Here is a 19,865-nt window from a genome sequence, read left to right as displayed (position 1 = left end):
TCCAGATGTTGCGACTGAAAATCCAGGCCTTCCGGCCCCAAGCAAAATCAAAATGTGAATATTAGCCGAAGCTGTTAAATTGCTAACCGCTGAGCGATAATTACACCTGCACTGTTCCCCAGGCTGGCTACCTGGGCACGTGTGCAAGGGGGTTTTACCATTTCACACGTTCGATGGAGGCATATTTGGAATTCCTTCCTCCCCAGCCAAGCTTTATGGAATGCCTTGATGTCCTTGGAAGAAAGGCAGCATAAAAACAAAGAACAGTATTCTCTCTCATCCACAACCCCAACAATCATTTCCAGTAACTTGAAAATCACAGTAACACCAAGTGTTGAGAAAAGGGCTAAAAAGTCACCGAAACAGTAAACACACACGGACACAAAGAGTCAGCGTGGACACGAAAGGCCAAGCAGGCGACTGAGTCTCTCCGAAGGATCCCGGAGCAGCAGGGCTGGGCTCGCACTTGCAGCCCGGGTGATCGGCTCGAACCCGGCGGCTCGCGAGGCACAGCCCCCGGGGTCCCTGCCGACCCGCCTCGGTCGCCCCCTGCCCCGGCGCCCGGGACTCAGCGAGGGGGCTGCGAGCCCTGTCCCCCGGCGCTCGCCTCCTCGCGCCCGCGAGAGCAGCCAGCAGCCGGCTCGCCCCCGCCCCGGGACTGCAGGACGCGCCGAGGCTCGCAGCCCCGCGGCGCTGCCACCAACACTGTCCCGTCCGCTCCGGGCGCCCCTCAGGCACTCACCCCTCCTCTCCAAGCCTCAGGCCGCACCCTAGCGAGGCCGCCGGAGCTCCAGCTCAGAGACCAACTTCTCCATCGCGGGGCAGAGTGGGAGGGAGACAGAGCGGCGAGGAACAGGGCGGGACACCTCTCTCTCTCGGCGCCACAGCTTCCCCAAGCCCCCGCGGAGCTGACACATCAACAAAGATGGCGGCGACGCCGGAGCCGGCCGGGGTACAGCTGAGGGGGCGGGGCTCCCCGAGGGAGCCAATCAGCGCCTCGCGGGCGGCGTGACGCGACGCACCTTGAGGTCCAGGGTAACCTGCCTGCAGTGGGCGGAGCCGGTGCAGCACCGCCCCCGGCCTCGCGGCCCCGGGAGGCCCCGCCCTGGGCGGTCTCGCAGGGGCACCCACGCGCTGCCGACCTGCGCTCGCCTGGCCTTAGTCCTGTCGCGCCTCTCACGCCCTTCCAGCATCCAGGCAGGTTGTTTCCTTCCGTGGAGGCGCGTCTCGCCCTTTGGCCGGTCCTCGTTCGAGTCAGGGACATCAAGCAATAAAAGAATTCCCGACCGTGGCTTCTCGGCGCTGATGCGCAGACCTTGCACCTGACGTGGGCGGAGTCTCAGGAGCAGCGTACCTGCCCTTTTCTTCCCTGGAGAGGCTTCTGGGGTTTCCATACCTCCGCGTTCGGATCTCCAGGGTGGCCCCCACGGCCCTTGCTTAACAATGGGCTGTGGGGGCGTTCGCCTCTCCCGGCAGGGTGTCCACTATGCCCAGGGTGGGTATGGAGACAGTTGCCCAGCCGGGTCCGGCGCGGGAAGCTGTGCACTTGGACGCCACTGAAACGACGTTCTTTGCTTTAGGACTTCTCATTCATAAGTCCTCAGAGGAAATACTTAATTCAGGCGAGTCTTGAATGCAAGACTTTGGAAAGTAGAAGTTTCTGCCGCTCCATTGAGCTGCTTTGAGACTGCTGGAGAAAAAAAAAAAAAAAAAAGAAACCCTGACTATAAATATGTGATTTGTTCCTCTTTCCTTTGCAACAGGAAATGGCACCTCCTTCCTCAAATAAAGGGACTGCATTAAGATACATTGTTGCAAAGTGTCTATGATGACAAAGAAATGATTGGACTTTGAAAACAAATCTACCCAACTTTCCTAGCGAGGTCTATTATTCTGGGGGAGAGGGGGAGTCAAAGAAACTTTGAGCTGTTTCAGTATTCATATTGTCAGCAATAACACTGGTATTATTATTTCTGAAATCTAGCACTAGTATAAAGCATATAAATGTCTCTGGGAACCAAGTTTTTCACTGTAAGAAAAAAGTAGAAATAGAAAATCATAGAAATTAAATAAAAATTCTGCAATCCTAAATTTGAATTTAGGAATATATTAAGCATGAACTCAGGGGCTGGTGCCGTGGTGCACTAGGTTAATCTTCCACCTGCAGCGGCCACATCCCATATGGGCGCCGGGTTCAGGTTCTAGTCCCAGTTGCTCTTCTTTCAGTCCAGCTCTCTGCTGTGGCCCGGGAGGGCAGTGGAGGATGGCCCAAGTGCTTGGGTGCCTGCACCTGCATGGGAGACCAGGAGGAAGCTCCTGGCTTCGGATCAGCGCAGCTCTGGCCGTTGCGGCCATTTGGAGTGAACCAGCGGAGGGAAGACCTTTCTCTCTGTCTCTCTCGCTCACTGTCTATAACTCTGCCTGTCAAAAAAAAAAAAAAAGTATGAACTCAGGGCATTTTTAATTAAAAAAAACTGTCCACCGAAAAGGTCTAGAATAATCAGCCTACCTACATATTTCTATTCTCCAAACTGTGATCTCTAAATGCCATTTCCTGTTAAAGTTACCTGGACTTTGTGTGATGATCAAAAGTGACTCCAATTCTAGGCCAAGAAAGGTAGAGAGAGCCTTGGACGTGTTGACTGTACCAGAAGCAAGGAAAAAGCAAAGTGAAGATGATAGCAGTCGTGCCCAAAAGACTTAGAAAGGAATTCAAGTGTGCTCCAACTGGACGGAAGCAGGATAATTTTAATGTTCAAAAATAACAACAGCAATTGATTGAGACACATCAACTACATAAAAAAAACTGCATGCATTGATTTTTTTTTCATGTTATTGACCATCTTGGGAAGATATCAAGAAATATCACACATTGAAAACTGATAATACTTTTAAAAAAATGAAGCATTTGGCCAGACTGAATGTCAATCACAATGTGGATGGGAAAGTTCTCTTGTAGAATTTTGTGTAATAAACACACAAATAAAGAGAGACTATTACCGTTTTGCAAACTGTAATGAAATAATAGATACAGATAATGGTCATCTGTGAGTCTGGAACCCTAGATGAAACTTCAAGGGAAACTTCAAGGTGGATGAGGCTGACAACACTTGAAGCTACTAAATCAATCTTAGTATGCACTGCAGGGAAACAGCTATAGAACCTGTACTTGCCATCTGCGGCAACAGAGAAACAACACCACCTGGGAAGGATTCTGGCCAAACGTGACTGTAGCCCAGGATGCTGCCCTGGTCTCCCCACAGCCCCCGCTGGGATGCTGGAGAGTAGCGGATGGGAATGGGGACGTCCTCCACGCACTCCCAGGGCCATTCTTGGGGTTGAGCTTGAACCTGGCCCCACAGGGCCTGCAGTAGACAGGTGCAGGCTTCTGTGCTTCCTCCAGGGGCGCAGGTAGTGCCGGGACAGGCAGTCATAGATGCCCTCCAGCAGCCGGGGGCGCCTCCACAGGCTGACCCTGAACTTGTGTGGGGCATCTTGGGGAGCTGGAGGAGACGGGAGTCGCAGGGACCCCTGCTCCTCTCCAACCCGGCCCCGAGTCCAAATTACGGCCAGTCCTTGCCCACCTTTTGGAGCTTTGAGCTCTGTGACCCCAAGTCACTATTTCTTAAAGACATATACATTAACATTTACGGATGAAGAACATTGATTCTGCAAAAGAAACTATTCAGAAACAAGCCCTATATTGGTACAAGTGTGTCAAAGAACAGAAGCCAACTCAAAGTTCCTAGTAGGCAAAGTTTGAACAAGTTGACTCTGCGGTCCTCCTTCCGATAACCCGTAACTCCATTCCCACTACGAGAAAACCAAATTCCAATAGGACAGCTCCCCTGCCCACAAAAGCCTGACCTACAATACTGTAGGAAGTTGTCAAGGAAAATCTGAGAAACTGCCAGGCAAGAAGAGCTTAGGAAGACAGGACTCCACGTGTCCTGGGTGAGTGCCTAGCTCAGAAAAGGAGCTACAGGTGAAAACAAAGCAAATCTAAATAAACCAGGGACTTCAGTCAACATATCAATATAGGTTCTTTAATTGTAACAAATGTAGCATACTTACAAGGCATGTTAATAATACAAGAAACTCCATGTGGTTGCAGTGAGAATTCATATTTTCTTTATAATTTAATCTGTAAGTTTATTCTGTAAATCTAAAACTATTCTAAAAAAAAAACTTATTTGAGGGGCCGGTGCTGTGGCATAGAAGATTAAGCCTCTGCCTGCAGTGTGGCAACTCATATGGGTGCTGGTCCAAGACCCAGCTGCTCCACTTCAGATCCAGCTCCCTGCTAATGTACCTGGGAAAGCAGAGAAGACAGCCCACATAGGAGACTGGGAAGAAGCTCCTGGATCCTGTCTTCCGCCTGGCTCAGCCTGTGGTGTTTCGGTCATTTGGGGAGTGAACCAGCGGAGGGAAGCTCTTGCTCTCTCTTCTTCTGCCTTTCAAATAAATAAATCTTTTTCAAAAAATTACCTGTTTGAGAGGGGAAAAAAAGTGTAAATTTCGGATTGCTTCAAAACATCGCAGGAAGAATGACGGGTACCAAAGCTGAGATTATGAATTTATAATGTTGAAACTGGGTGATGGGTACACTGGAGCAGCATTTTTCTGAGTTTGTTAGAAAACTTCCATAGTGTGTGTGTATTGTATTATATATATATGTACATGTAGAGGGAGGGAGAGCGTGAGACACGCCAACAGATAGAATGATGTGCTCTCAATCTAGGTGAGGAAGAAGGGTCAGGTGTGTTTAGTTTCCAAGGCTGGGCGGAAACAGTGAACTAATTTGGAAAACCCTGAAAGACCTTTAAGTTGCCGAGGAGACCCAAATGATCTGGGCAGAGCCAAGGTCTGCCTCTTTGTGCCCAAAATCAGCCCACGGCGCTCCTCGGGACAGCCTTCTAAAAGAAGCTACAAGTTAGCCACACGGTACTGCCAACAGCCACTTGCAGAGCCGGCAGCCTCGTCGCTGGAGCACCAGCCCCGGGGAGGCGGCAGCCCGGGAGGCACCGGCGAGGGCACGTGGGCGCCGCGGTGCACACGTGGTGCAGGTGCGCGGGCACGCACTGCGCAGGCGCGGTGTGCTGAGCGGGCGAGGGGGCTGGGCTTCGGAGGCGGGGAGAGCGCCTGAGGAGGCTGGGGCAGCGAGGTTTCCGGGCACCTGGCTTTGCCGCCAGGGTTTGGAGACAGGTCGGGGGCAGCAGCCTTTAGGCCACTTTCCAGGTCAGGGTTCCCGGGCACCTGGGGGAAGGAGAGGGTGTGTGTGAGGGTCTGGGGCTTTGGTCGTTGGGCGCTGGACGTTGGACGCTGGACGTTGAGGTCGGGCGTTGAAATCGGGCGTTGAGCGGGTACGAGGGGCCTGCAAGCGGAGAGAGGGTGGAGTCCTGGCTGGGAAGCGGAGGTCAAGGCCTGCAGGTTTGGGCCTAGGAATAGGAGCTGGAGGTGCGGGCAGGCCGGGCTCCTGCAGAGGGTTTGGGAGCAGTGAGCTCTCCAGGCGTGGCTTCCCCAAAGGTGGAAATGCGGACGTCTTTTACAAGGAGCTTGTTGGTGACTGCCCGGCCTTCATTTAACTCGGGAGCTGCAGTGCAATACGTGTGGGTGCTTGGGAGGCTGTTTGCCCACCACCTCACTCCTCCCGTGGGAAGGGAAGGCGCGCGGAACAGTCGCTCCCCGCAGGGGTAAGCTGGCGCGGGTGTGTGCCGCCAGTGCCCCTCGTCCTCCCTGTGGGGCCTCTGCGGTCAGGGCAGGGCCTGCTGGGTCCCTCGGACACCGAGGGCTTGTGTGCAACCCTGCACAGCCGGAAATCCGACCTGGGTGCTCTCCTTGCGGCAGTGAAGGGGCTGGCCCTGGGGGTTGGGGTAAGTAAGGTAGTCGGCCAGCCGGGTCTCCTGCACGCTTCTCCAGGAATACTTCACTCCCCAACGATTTCCGGTGTCCCACGTGCAGACCCGTTCTCGCAGAGGGTAGAAGGTTTTTTGTCTGTGCGTGTTGAGTGAAGTGGAGATAGTGGCCGTCCTTGGCAAGCTGCGTCCACTGTGTCAGTAGCCGGTGTGCAATCTTAATCCTCACGATGAGGAAGTTACTGCCGTCCACAGTTTAATCACTGAATTCCAGAGAGACGAAGTGGTTCGCCCAAAATAGCATGGCTGAGTGAGGAAGGTGGGACTTGGCTCTGACTTCAAAGCCCAAGGCTCGGCTGAACCGCGGAGTTGTGTAGCTTTCAAGGGGCTGTTTCCTTTGGGCGGAATGGCTCTTGCTGCGTGCATGGGGTTCACCGGGAAGACTGACTTCAGAGAAGGAAAACAATCACAGCCAAGTGCCTCTGCCGCTCTTTTGTTCAAAGAGTGACTCCCCTATGGGGTGACACTAGCCTCTAGGTGTGTCCTCCTGACGGAGAAGAGAGAGTGTACTTTACCATGTGCTGTGGGTCCTAGGGTGGTGAGGATAGCAGGAGTAAGACTCCAAGGGAGTGAAAAAGAGGGTCTGCTCTTACGGACCCTCCCGTGTTACTGAAGTCTAATCCTGGAGCCCTGAACACAGTGGCATACCAAGCCCAGGCCTCAGTTCTGCGGTACAACTGTACGAGTTCGCCACTCCCAGGCCACTGCCCCTTTGTTAAGTCCCCGGTCCTGAGAATGTAAGGATCCCTTTAACGTAAAGAAAGTTCGGGGCTCTTCAGATTAGCTTCCTGTGTTAGCTGGGAAGCATAGCGATGGCTGTGGATTCCAGATGACTAAATGCATTTGTATTCATCACCAAGCTTGTGGAAAACCTAATGGGTTGCCCGTGGGGGAAAGTGCTTGTTTTAAGACTGAATGCATGATATCTGGCCCACCTCTTTACCTTTGAGAAGTCTGCAGCCTGAGGTTGGGAATTAATGTATTATGCTATAGGTTCTGCCCACTCAAGATTGAGATTTGCATAGTGGTTGGCACAGAATTAAACCAAGTAGGTGTGCATGCAAAGTCTTAGGAGTGCTTTTTAGTGTTAATATTCAGCCGTAAAATCCTGTGCTGTGTCCCGGATTTTGGTAGTGGTCACACATAAATCTATATGTGTGTGAAAATTCACAATCAAAAGGGAGAAGTCAATTTAATGATATGAAAGTTACACTTTTTTTTTTTTATTTTTTGACAGAGTGGACAGTGAGAGAGAGAAAGGTCTTTCTTTGCCGTTGGTTCACCCTCCAATGGCCGCCGCGGCCAGCACACCGCGCTGATCCGATGGCAGGAGCCAGGTACCTCTCCTGGTCTCCCATGGGGTGCAGGGCCCAAGCACTTGGGACATCCTCCACTGCACTCCCTGGCCACAGCAGAGAGCTGGCCTGGAAGAGGGGCAACCGGGACAGAATTGGGTGCCCCGACTGGGACTAGAACCCAGTGTGCCGGCGCCGCAAAGCGGAGGATTAGCCTAGTGAGCCACGGCGCCGGCCGAAAGTTACACATTTAAAGCAGTGAAGTTCCAAAAGGTTTTATGTGACTGGAAGTTGCTTGGACTAAATTGGCCTATTCTGATAGCCGAGGCGTAGGGGTAATGGGGGCGGGGCAGTAGCACAGTGGGTTGAGCTGCCCTTGGGTTGCCCATGTTCCCTACTAGGGTGTCTGGTTTGAGTCCTGGCTACTCTGCTTCCAGTCCAGCTTCTGGTTGATGCACCTGGGAGGTAGCAGTTGTCAGCCCAGGGTGCTTGGGTTTTTGTCACCCATGTGGGAGACTGGGACAGGGTTCCTGGAGTTAGCTTCCTCCAGCCCTGGCTATTACAGGAAGCTGGGGGAGTGAGCCAGTGGATAGGGGATCTCCCTCCCTCTGCCACTCTGCCTTTCAAGTTGATAAATAAACCTAAGGCATCAATGGAAGTGTTGCATGCCAGGGAGATCAGGACTCTCCTATTGACTGGTTGCCACTCCCCTATCTGGAATTGTGTTCAGTTAGGAGAGCCACAGCTCACTGGACACTTAATCTTTTTTTTTTTTTTAAGGTTTATTTTATTTATTTGAAAGCATTACAGAGAGGGGTAGAGATAGAGGTCACTCCCCAGATGGCTGCAACGGCTGGAGCTGCACTGATCCGAAGCCAGGAGCTTCTTCCAGGTCTCCTATGCAGGTACAGGGGCCCAAGGACTTGGGCCATCTTCTGCTTTTCCAGGCCACAGCAGAGAGCTGGATCGGAAGAGGAGCAGCCAGCACTAGAACTGGCCCCCATAAGGGATGCTGGCGCTTCAGGCCAGGGCATTAACCTGCTGCGCTACAGCGCCAGCCCTCTGGGACACTTATTCTACTTTAGGGAAAAAGTGTGTCTACCTCTGGAATCAAAAATAAATATTGCTAAATTGTTGTGATTTTTGTCCTTTGATTAAATTAAATGAGTCTTCAGTTTGTTTTGTTTTGTTTTTTTGACAGGCAGAGTGGACAGTGAGAGAGAGAGAGAGAGAGAAAGGTGTTCCTTTGCCATTGGTTCACCCTCCAATGGCCGCCGCAGCCGGCGCACCGCGCTGATCCGATGGCAGGAGCCAGGTACTCATCCTGGTCTCCCATGGGGTGCAGGGCCCAAGCACTTGGGACATCCTCCACTGCACTCCCTGGCCACAGCAGAGAGCTGGCCTGGAAGAGGGGCATCCGGGACAGAATTGGGTGCCCCGACCGGGACTAGAACCCCGTGTGCCGGCGCCGCAAGGCGGAGGATTAGCCTAGTGAACCGCGGCGCCGGCCGGGATGCACTACTTTAATAGAAAAAAAGATATTTTAAAAACTGAAGACTTGGCCAGCGCCGTGGCTCACTTGGCTAATCCTCTGCCTTGCGGCGCCGGCACACGGGGTTCTAGTCCCGGTCGGGGCGCCGGATTCTGTCCCGGTTGCCCCTCTTCCAGGCCAGCTCTCTGCTGTGGCCAGGGAGTGCAGTGGAGGATGTCCCAAGTGCTTGGGCCCTGCACCCCATGGGAGACTAGGATGAGTACCTGGCTCCTGCCTTCGGATCAGCGCGGTGTGCTGGCCGCGGCGGCCATTGGAGGGTGAACCAATGGCAAAGGAACACCTTTCTCTCTGTCTCTCTCTCTCACTGTCCACTCTGCCTGTCAAAAAACAAAACAAAACAAAAAAAGTAGTGCATCCTTTGGTGTATTTTGAAAACTAGAAAAAAAAATAGTGAAAGATTTCCTCATCAACCCACTCATCCCAGAAAACTCATTGCTATTTAAAATTTATTGAATTTCATTCATATTTTTAACATGGAATTCTCTTTTTTTCTTTGTCAGTTATGTTGAATACTTAAACACAGGTTGAATATCCTTTACCCAAATTACTTGGGACCAGAAGTGTTTTGGATTTTTGAAACATTTGCATATGCATGAGATATCTTGGGAAAGGGATCCAGGTCTAAATATGGAATCGTTTATATTTCATATCCACTGTAGATACATAGGAGGTAATTTTACACGGTATTTTAGTGCACCTAGATGTGTTACAAATAACCTTTTTCGTCTGTTGCACAGCAGAGGGGTAGGGTTGGAGAGAGAGAACTTCCATCTGCTGGTTCATTCCTCAGATGCCTGTAATAGCTGAAATCCAGCTCGGCTGAAGCCAGAGCCAGACTCACTATAGGTCTTCTCTGGTGTATCTGTATTTGGACTGTGAACTACCGCATGAATTAAGGTGTGTCATTTTCCACATGTAGGGTCGTGTTGGTACTCCAAAAGTTTTGGATTTTGAACCATTTTGGGTTTTCAAATTGGGAAACTCAACCTGTATACATTTTTTTTCTTTCGGTTCTTCATTTGCATGAAAAACTAAATTACACAATTTGTTTGGAAACTAGGATTCTAAATAACAGTATAATTATCCTGTAGAAGCATGCATTGCAGTTACCACCATTTCCTGCCCCCCCCCCCCCTTTTAAAGATTTCTTTATTTGAAAGAGTTACACAGAGAGAGAGGTCTTCCATCTGCTGGTTCACTCCCCAGTGGCCACAACAGTCAGAGCTGAGCCAGGCCAAAGCCAGGAGACAGTAGCTTCTTCCGGGTCTCTCACGTGGGTACAGGGGGCCCAAGGACTCAGGCCATGTTCTGCTTTCCCAGGCCATAGCAGAGCTGGATCGGAAGTGAAGCAGCTGGGACTCTAACCGACACCCATATGGGATGTCGGCACTGCTACACCACAGGGCTGGCCCTCTCTGCCTCTTTTAAAAAAGAAAAAAGATTGCCGGCGCCGCGGCTCACTTGGCTAATCCTCCGCCTAGCGGCGCCGGCACACCGGGTTCTAGTCCCGGTCGGGGCGCCGGATTCTGTCCCGGTTGCCCCTCTTCCAGGCCAGCTCTCTGCTGTGGCCAGGGAGTGCAGTGGAGGATGGCCCAGGTGCTTGGGCCCTGCACCCCATGGGAGACCAGGAAAAGCACCTGGCTCCTGGCTCCTGCCATCGGATCAGCGCGGTGCACCGGCCGCAGCGCGCCGGCCGCGGCGGCCATTGGAGGGTGAACCAACGGCAAAAGGAAGACCTTTCTCTCTCTCTCTCTCTCTCTCTCTCTCTCTCTCTCACTCACTGTCCACTCTGCCTGTCAAAAAATAAAAAATAAAAAAAAAAAAAAGAAAAAAGATTTATTTGTTTGAAAGGAAGAGTGACAGAAATCTTCCATCCTCTGGTTCACTCCAAAAATGCCTGCAAAAGCAAGGCAAGGAGCACTGCAAAGCCAGGAGACCCGAACTCCATCTCGTCTCCCATGTGGGTGGCAGGAATCCAAGTACCTGGTTTTTAATCTGCTGCCGCCCGGAGTCATTAACAGGAAGCTGCGTAGGAAGTGCCCAGTAGCTGGGACTTGAACCAGGCACTGCCATATGGGATGCGAGTGTCACAAGCAGTGGCTTAACCGGCTGTGGTACAGTGCCCCCCCCCCCCCCCGCCGCCGCCACCCCTTTTTGCCATTTAAATGAACGTGAATGCATACAGGATTTTTTTTGGCATTGAGAATTTTTTTAATGTGATGATTTCTACAAGAGTAACAGTGATTTGGGACTTTTTAGGACCCACACACACACACAAACACTCAAATTTCCATTCTGGAGAGTATGCTAATTCATGCTCATCTTCAGTAATGGGTGTACTTTTTAATTGCACCGGAACTAGGCAGAAAGTAAGTTATCTCAGTTTGAATTTTTCAGAAGCTTGTAGTTGAGGTTGCATGTTTGCTCCTTTGTGCTGTTAGGTTTTTTTTTGTAAGTGTTTAATTGTTCCTGTCGTTGTGTTTGCTGTCAGTCCCTTTGTGATGTTTTACCGATTTTAAACTAAAAACCAAGACACACCTGTTAGCTTTGGAGTGTGGTTGTTGTAGGCGGATTGAGAAGCATGATCTGGTAGATTTGTGTGTGTCTGGTGATGGCTGGATGTGGTCTGAATGATACTGGGTTTTTTTTGGGGGGGGGGGCGGTGAGTTGATTCAATCTTTGTAGCACAGAATACGTAATGCACAGTGTTGGAAAAGGAAATACTCTTAATTGTGTTGGTCCCTGCTAGATCAATTCAGTGTCACTAACCTGTTTCTTACCTCTGCTGCTTTTCTGTCTGACTGGTAGGTGTCTAGGGTAGTAGGAACCTTATTCTTGTGGATTGAATTTTTCCTCCTTCAGTTTTTGCTTTCTCTATCTCAAAGCAATTTTATTGTGACTCAAACACTCCTGCCTACTCTCTCTTTGGAGTGTTTCTTTTATCATTGTAAAATATCTTTGCCTCAGTGTGTTCTTCCTTAATTTGCATTTTGTTAACATTCCACCTTTATTTTAGTAATTTGCAGAGCACCTTTTTGTCCTCTTATTTTCAACCATGCCATATAATTTTTGTTTCCTGTGTGCTTTTTGTGCATAACATCTAGCTGGATGTTTTTGTGCCCACATTTTTTTTTTAAGACTAAATCACTGATACCCGTTACTTGGGTTTGATTCTGCTACTTTGATTTTTTTTTTAATGGCCATGTTCTGTATCAGTTCTTCCAATTTAGGCCTCTTGGGACAGGTGTTAGGCTTCCTGGCAGCTGCTGGGTCTCCCTAAGTGGCTACCCACCCCAGAGTTGTTCTGTTACGAGGCTTCCTTGGATCTGGCCCGCAGTGAACGCCCCACTTTTGAGGATGTCTGTGTATTTTTAAAATTTCATTGTCTTTTCTCTGCTGTCATTGCATTAAGTGGAACTTAACCTAAAAATAAGAAATGAATTGGAAGTTTTAGGGCGTTAAAAGGGAGGATTATCTTGCTCCTTCTGCATTTTCTATACAATCCCACGTTCAGCAACATTTGGTTATTACTTATTGCAGTTTCACCTCCATGACTTTTATTTTTTTTTCCTGTGAGCAGTTTTGGGAAAATAGGCAGAACTGTGTGAGCTTGCAGAGATGGCTACACTGGCTGCGGGCCAATGTAGAGAGTTGTTTGCTTCCTCCGGATAGGACACTTAGTATTCTTCAGGAGTAATAGGAAAACAGTGGGCTGTCACATTTCCCGGATAGAGGTTTCTCTCCTGCCCCTTGTGACAAGTAAAACAGGGAAGGCCTGCGCTGTGTCTAAGTTATTTTCAGAGAAAAGTGCACACAGCTGGGGCATTAAAAGCAGAAAGTAAAAACTCCCATTTGTGGAAGTTCAGCTGTGAGCTATCTAAGCTGAACACGGGGCTCAGCTGAGGTGAATTGTGAGCAGTGCTGGTATTAGTGCACGAGGGAACAGGGGCATTCTGGGTGTTGGGTTCAGCAAATTCAAGGACTTGGTGGAGCATAAAGTAGGAGAGAGCAGAGGGGCTCTGAGAAGGCAGAACGGTAGGTGATGAACAGGTTGAAACAGCACTGTCCACTGTGGTTTGTCATTAAGGTGTAGGTGGAAATATTTCTTTTTTTTTTTTAAAGATGTATTTATTTATTTGAAAGAGTTACACAGAGAGAGGAGAGGTAGAGATAGAGGTCTTCCATCTGCTGGTTCACTCCCCAATTGGCTGCAATGGCCGGAGCTGCGCCGATCTGAAACCAGGAGCCAGGAGCTTCTTCCAGGTCTCCCACGCGGGTACAGGGGCCCAAGGACTTGGGTCATCTTCTACTATCCCAGGCCATAGCAGAGAGCTTGATTGGAAGAGGAGCAGCCGGGACTAGAACTGGCGCCCATATGGGATGCTGGCGCTTCAGGCCAGGGCATTAACCCGCTGTGTCACAGCGCCGGCCCCGAAATATTTCTTTTAAAGTGTTAAAAAATCCTCCTCCATTCATGTTGCTTTAAAAGTAAGGAGCCGTGTTGAACTCTGAGGCCAGTCTTTGGATGTGGCTTGCACTGGTGTTTTGTTGGTCTGTGGTTGCATTCTGTTAAGTGTGGAGTCTGCGGTTGTCCTTAGAGGCTCGTCCCATGCTTCTGCCTCTAGGCCAGATTTGCTGGCTTGGTTCTGTCTACTTGATGAACGAAGTCACTCACTTGTGCCTGCTGTTCTACTCCTGTAATTGCAAGTTGCCTCTTTAATATATTTCTTTCCTCAGACTTCTGTGTGAAATTGGCAGTCGAGAAATAATTTGGAAACGTCTACTTGCAAAATGACAGAGGCATTTAATTTTGAGAAAGGTGAAAGCAAGCTTCCACCACGTGATTCTTTGAGAAGTCCTGGAGCCCATCATAATCATCCTAATTTCAGGTTGAAAAGCCCAGATAATATAATTAAAAAGAACAAGTTTTTGCTTTGTGAGCAAACCAAACAATATCTGGCGAGTCAAGAAGACAGTTTGGCATCGGCACACCCTAATGGCATCAATGGAGAAGTAGGCCCCAGAGGAGACGGGAAGACATTGCCTGCAGGTGAGTGCGGACTGTGCGCTTGCTGCCTTCTGAGTCTAGGTTTCTGGCACTTCTCGCAAACGACTGCCTGATGGTATTTGCCTTTAATTTAGAAGGGGAAACCAGATTCTGAGTAACTACCTTTGGCTTAATAACGGAATCCTGGGGAGAAAATGTCTATAGATGAACTTTTTTTCCCTCCCCACAGTCAGAGAATTGGACCGGGCAGATGTGTAGAAATGTGCTAAGCACTGGCATTGGCTTTGCTTTCTTTCTTTTAAAGGTGTCCTAAAGATTGGCCGTATTTTTTAAAACACAATGCAAAATATTTGCATCTAATAGCTCACAATGATATGTACTCCTATATCTAAGATAGAGGCATGTTTCCTATGATACCTCATTCCTTGGGTCTGATTTTTGAAAACTTGGTTTTTTAAAGAAACTAGGATCTAGTGCAATTGAGTCTCTTTGAATGTTTATGAAACAATTTATTAACCTGGTTGTGTTGTAATTCTCAGAATGTGGCTGCTTTCCTAATAGCGTTCAAACATGATTTTTTTTTTTTTTTGTGCTGTCTGTACACTGGTGGTACAGACGCAAGGTGGTTGAACTGCTAGTGCCTTGAAGCTCGACTTAGGGCTGGGCGCCAGCCGGGGCCAGTGATCAGTGAGCTTTTCATTGTCGTGCACTGGGAGTTAAACAGAAGTGCCAATTTCACTTTAAAATGTCCTTGATGGAACAGTAAAAATGATTGGCTTTATTAAATCTTGCCCCTCTGTACAGGTCTTCTTAGTGTTTTCTGTAATGAATGTGAATTAACTCCTAACTTCTGCATACTTGAAGTAGGAAAAAGCAAGGTGGTTATTTGAAGTGTGACCTGAGGGGAACCTTTTTCTTGCAATATCCTTTGTACTTGAATGACAGTAGTTATTCAGACCTAGAAATCTAGCCAACATTTCCTGGAAAAAAAAAAAATCAACAAAGTGAGCCTGTCACTTCAAGGAAAACCACTGAGTGTTTTGCTACTGGTGATAAAATCAGTTTGCTTCAGAGCAGATTGGAGTTTTGGGAAACTTGTGTCTGCCACTGTGAGCGCCAGAGTTTCCCAATACTTAGACTTTCCTGGTGAGATGCATGCTGATATTAACACATGAATTTTGTTTTTAAAGACTTACTTATTTGAAAGAGAATTAAAAGTTTACTGGTTGACTCTCCCAGACGGCCACAACAGCCAGACCTGGGCTGGGCCGAAGTTAGGAGCTTCATCCAGGCCTCTCACATGGGTGCAGGGGCCCAAGCACTTGGGCCAGCTTCTGCTTTCCCAGATGTATTAGCTGGGAGCTGGATGGGGAGCGGAGTAGCATGGACTCCAGCGTACACACGGGTGGCAGTTGTTAGCTTGACCTGCTGCGCCACAACGCTGGCTCCCAGTCAGTGGATTCTAGTGTAACTGTATGAAACCGCTCATTGATGTGGCCTTAGAGTCCACACTGTGACTAACCTTTTACATTAGCACTTGTATTTCAGTATTATATTAAAATATCCACAGTTATCTGAGAAGACCATGAAATACTTCTGCAACTGCCTGTGTAAGGCCCAATTTTCAACAGTCTTCTGTTAAGCCAAACAGTAAATGGGCAAAAATGGAAAGCTCTTTTCACTATAATTTTTTTGAAAATTTAAAAAAACTATGTCAACAAGTAAAGCATTTTATTTTTCAACGAATATGTTCAACCTTAGTTTTCATAAATATAGTAAATATCAAGATATAATAAACCATGTAAATAAAAGTTATTTGGGGGTCCTCAGTAGATTTTTTTTTTTTAATATTTATTTGAGAGGTAGAGTTAGAGACAGTGAGAGGGATTTACTCCCCACAGTGCCGATCTGAAGCCAGGAGCCAGGAGCTTCCACAGGTCTCCGATGTGTGTGCAGGGCCCCAAGCACTTGGGCCATCTTCTGCTTTCCCAGGCCATAACAGAGAGCTGGATTGGAGGAGGAGCAGCCAGAACTAGAACTGGTGCCCATATGGGATGTTGGTGCTATAGGCAGAAGATTAACTGTGCCACAGTGCTGGCCCTGGTAAATTTTTAAGAGTGTAAAGGAGTTTGAGTTAAAGTTGGAGAATTACTGTCTTCCAAATGGAGAAAAGTTAACGCTGAGAGAAGCAAGGAGCAATAGTCAAGGAACCCTCGGATGAGTCCCTGTTTTCCATTAGAAGAAGGATGTAGCCTATTTCTGATACAGCTATGAAGTGATGATGGTCTAACCCTGTTTTTTCTTTAATACTATTTAATTATGCTGCTTTGCATGATCAGGAATAAAAAGTAATATTTGGCTTTTATTAGGAATTGTGTTTTTGCTTCCCAGGAAACTCACTATCACCATTAAATGTTGGAAATAATTCACCACCCAAAGAAGTAAGTACTCAAAAGTTACTTTTTAATCTTTCTCATATTAGTTTAAGAGTCTGAACACATTTTTGCCTTGTGTTAATGAGGAAGTACTCAATTTGTAGGTGTCACTCAAGGTCAGACTTCTTTTTCTTTTTTTTTTTTTAAGATTTATTTATTGATTGATTTGACAGGTAGAGTTAGACAGTGAGAGAAAGATAGAAAGGTCTTCCATCCAATGGTTCATCCCCAAAATGGCCGCAACGGCCATTGCTGCGCCGATCGGAAGCCAAGAGCCAGGTGCCTCTTCCTGGTCTCCCATGCAGGTGCAGGGGCCCAAGCACCTGGGTCATCCTCCACTGCCCTCCTGGGCCACAGCAGAGAGCAGGACTGGAAGAGGAGCAACCAGGACTAGAACCTGGCGCCCATATGGGATGCCAGCACCACAGGTGGAGGATGAACCTGGTGTGCCACGGTGCCGGCCCCAGATTTCCTTTTCTTTAACCTACTAACTTTAAAAAACAATAGAGCATTTCCTTTTAGGTAAGTAGAGTCACGTGAAGTTGAAAGTAGTAGTGGTGATCCTGGGTAGCCTTTGGCCAGCTTTGCCCAGTGGTGACAAGCTGCAGAACACTGACCTTGGTATACTCAGGATACAGAACGTTCCTTCACTACGAGGGTCCCCGTTGTGTCTTTTTAGAGCCACACCTTCCTGCCTCCTGCTCTTACCCTCCTCCTCAATTCCAGGCAGCTACTCATTTCATAATCTGTATTTCTACAATTTGGCCATTTTGAGAATGTTGTATAAATGAAATCAGACAGTATTTAAACTTAAGAGATTGACTTTTGTTCTTCATGTGATTTTCTGGAGATTGATCCAGGTTGGTATATGTATCAATACTTTGGTCTTTTCTATTGCTGAGTAGCCTTCTGTGATACGGAGAGCTTGTTGAGGCATGCACTCAGTAAAGTATATCTGGCTTGTTTCCACTTTGGGCTGTTAAAAAATAGTGCTCAGTATATTCATGTACAGGGTTTTATGTGGTAAGTATAAATGCCCAGGGGTGCAGTTGCTGGGTCATAGAGTTAGATGCATGTTTTGTTTTCAGTAAATCACCAAATTGTTTTCCAGAGTAACTGTACTATTTTATGCTTTCACCAAGAGTATATGTGAGATGCATTTGATGTTGTTAGTTTATTTTTTTTATTTTAAAGGCTGAGTTAGAGAGTGGTTGATCTTTCATCCACGGTTCACTCCCCAAGTGGCCACAATGGCCAGGGCTGGGCCAGACTGAAGTCAGAAGCCTGGAACTTCCTCCAGGTCTCCCACACTGGGTACAGGGGCCCAAGGACCTGGGACACCTGCTGCTGCTTTCCTAGGTGCATTAGCAAGGAGCTGGACCCGAAGTGGAACAGCCAGGATTCAAACTGGTGCCCATATGAGATGCCGGCATTGCAGACAGCAGCCTAACCTATGCCACAATGCCAGCCCCAGTATTTTTCAGACAGATCACTTAGAATAAATTTTGCTGGGATTTTGATAGGGATTGCTTTAAACCTGTATATCAGTTTGGGAATTACATCTTTGTGTTGAATCTTCCAATCCATTAATGTAAGTCTCCAATTATGTAAAACATTGTTTTCTTTCACTTTGTAGTTTGTAGCTTATAAGTCCTGTCTGTATATGGTTTGTTAGATTTACACATAAACATTTCATTTTTTGAGCGATTGTGTGTACTAGTTTTTATTTTTGTGTCCCCATATTTTTTTAAGATTTGTTTATTTATTTGAAAGGCAGAGACAGAGAGAAAGGTCTTCCATCCGCTGGTTCACTCCCCTAGATGGTCGCAATGGCCAGAGCTGAGCTGATCTGAAGCCACGAGCTTTCTCCAGGTCTCCCACACGGGTGCAGGAGCCCAAGCACTTGGGCCGTCTCATACTGCTTTCCCAGACTATAGCAGAGAGCTGGATTGGAAGTAGAGCAGCCAAGACTCGAACCGGTGCCCATGTGGTATGCCGTCACTGGAGGCAGCGGCATTCACTCATTACACCACAGTGCTGGCCTCCATATTTATTTCTAATATATACCAATAGGACTGGGTTTTATTTATCTTGTATTTTGTGACCTTGCTAAAGTCACGTATTCTAGAAATCTTTTTTAGTTTCTTTGCAGTGTTTGGCATAGACAATCATATCTTGAAGTAGGAATAGTTTTACTTCTTTACTTTCAATATATGCCTTTGTTTCCTTTTTTTCTCATGCAACTGCACTGGCAAGAAATTTTGGCACTATGTTGAATGAGAGTGGTAACAGTGGTTATATCTTGCCTGGATTCCACTCTTAGAAAGCATTCAGTCTTTCACTGTTAAGTGTAGTATTAGCTGTAGGTTTGTTGTAGGTGCTATTAGATTGAAGTTTTCTGTACTACTTTTCTGATGGTTTTTATCATGAATAGTTGTTAAATTATTTAAAATGCTTTTTCTGCACTGATTGGTAGTGATTTTTTTCCCCTTTAGCCTGTTACTTTGGTGTGTTATATTGATATTTTGAATATTTAACCAGTTTTGCATCCTGGGGATAAACCTCATTTGGTCGTGATGTATAATTCTTTTACATATTGTTGGATTTTACTTTATAAAATTTTTATGAGGCTTTTTTTTTTAAATTATTTATTTGAAAGAGTTACACAGAGGAGAGGCAGAGAGAGAGGTCTTCCATCTGCTGGTTCACTCCCCAATTGGCTGCAACGGCTAGAGCTGTGCCAATCAGGAGCTAGGAGCTTCTTCTGGGTCTCCCAGGCGGTTGCAGGGGTCCAAGGACTTGGGCCATCTTCTACTGCTATTCCAAGCCATAGCAGAGAGCTGGATCGGAAGTGGAGCAGTCGGGGCATGAACCGGCACCCATATGGGATGCCCCCGCTTCAAGGCAGAGTGTTAACCCACTGCGCCACAGCGCTGGCCCCATGAGGCTTTTTGAAATGTTTTTAAGGCTTATTTATTTGAAAGGCGGAGTAACAGAGAGTGAGAGTGAGAGAGTATATGTGTGTGGGTGTGGGTGTGGGTGAAATGTATCTTCCTTCCACTGGTTCATTCCCCAAATGGCTGCAATAGCTGTGGCTGGGCCAGGCCAAAGCCAGGAACCAAGAACTCCATCCTGATCTCCCACAAGTACTTGGGCCATTGTATGCTGCCTCCCTGGCTCATTAGGAGGAAGCTGGATTGGAAGTGGAGTACCAGGGACTTGAACTAGGTACTGTGACATGGGATGGGTGGTCCAAACTGCAGCTTAACCTGCTGTACCACAATGCCTGCCCCTTGTTATTTTTTAAATTTAATTTTAAGTCAAAGAGAGAGGAAGAGACAGAGAAAGTTCTCTCATTCACTGGTTCACTCCCCAGATTCTTGCCATAATTGGGCCTGAGCCAGGCTGAAGCCAGTTTAGATCTCCCATGTGGAGGGCAAGGACTCGGCTACTGGAGCCGTCACCCATTGCCTCCTAGAGGGTGCATTCAGCAGGGAGGGGGAATCAGAAGCAGAGCTCACACTTGAACCCAGGCCCTCTGATAGGTGTGCAGGTGTCCAAGTGGCTCCTTAACAGCTGTGCCAAGTGCCTGCACCTCTACATCTATTTCAACTTGGCTTTAATCAGCTTCCTCTGATACCACTCCGTGGGGGTGAGGGG

At 47.9% G+C, this 19,865-nt stretch overlaps 2 protein-coding genes across 15 annotated transcripts in view; one reads left to right on the top strand and one right to left on the bottom strand.

The window, feature by feature from the left end:
* The window catches only part of CCDC186 (coiled-coil domain containing 186), a 49,714-nt gene extending 48,350 nt beyond the window's left edge, over window positions 1-1,364 (bottom strand). For 2 of the 4 annotated variants that reach the window (XM_008270534.5, XM_089314324.1), the window contains exon 1: window positions 743-921. Coding sequence is in view for 2 of the 4 variants with exons in the window: in XM_089314326.1 (XP_089170452.1) it covers window positions 1,143-1,264 (122 nt within the window). In the remaining 2 variants the exon portion in view is untranslated. Of the gene's footprint in view, window positions 1-742; window positions 922-1,142 lie in introns of those variants that run through there. The other 2 variants (XM_089314326.1, XM_008270533.5) reach the window with 2 other exon arrangements.
* A 3,409-nt stretch (window positions 1,365-4,773) lies between these two features.
* The window catches only part of TDRD1 (tudor domain containing 1), a 49,070-nt gene continuing 33,978 nt past the window's right edge, over window positions 4,774-19,865 (top strand). For 7 of the 11 annotated variants that reach the window (XM_070057187.2, XM_051823650.3, XM_051823651.3 and 4 more), the window contains exons 1-3: window positions 5,087-5,238; window positions 13,500-13,812; window positions 16,162-16,211. In XM_070057187.2, coding sequence (XP_069913288.2) covers window positions 13,554-13,812; window positions 16,162-16,211 — 309 coding nt within the window. In that variant the 5' untranslated portion in view covers window positions 5,087-5,238; window positions 13,500-13,553. The other 4 variants (XM_089314318.1, XM_089314319.1, XM_089314320.1 and 1 more) reach the window with 4 other exon arrangements.

This window comes from Oryctolagus cuniculus, chromosome 15 (genome assembly GCF_051225735.1).
Source record: "Oryctolagus cuniculus isolate XC-2025 breed Fujian yellow rabbit chromosome 15, ASM5122573v1, whole genome shotgun sequence".
Taxonomy (NCBI): Eukaryota; Metazoa; Chordata; class Mammalia; order Lagomorpha; family Leporidae; genus Oryctolagus; species Oryctolagus cuniculus.
The sequence above is the reverse complement of the archived record's forward strand: the minus strand, read 5'-3'. Positions and strand labels throughout refer to the sequence as shown.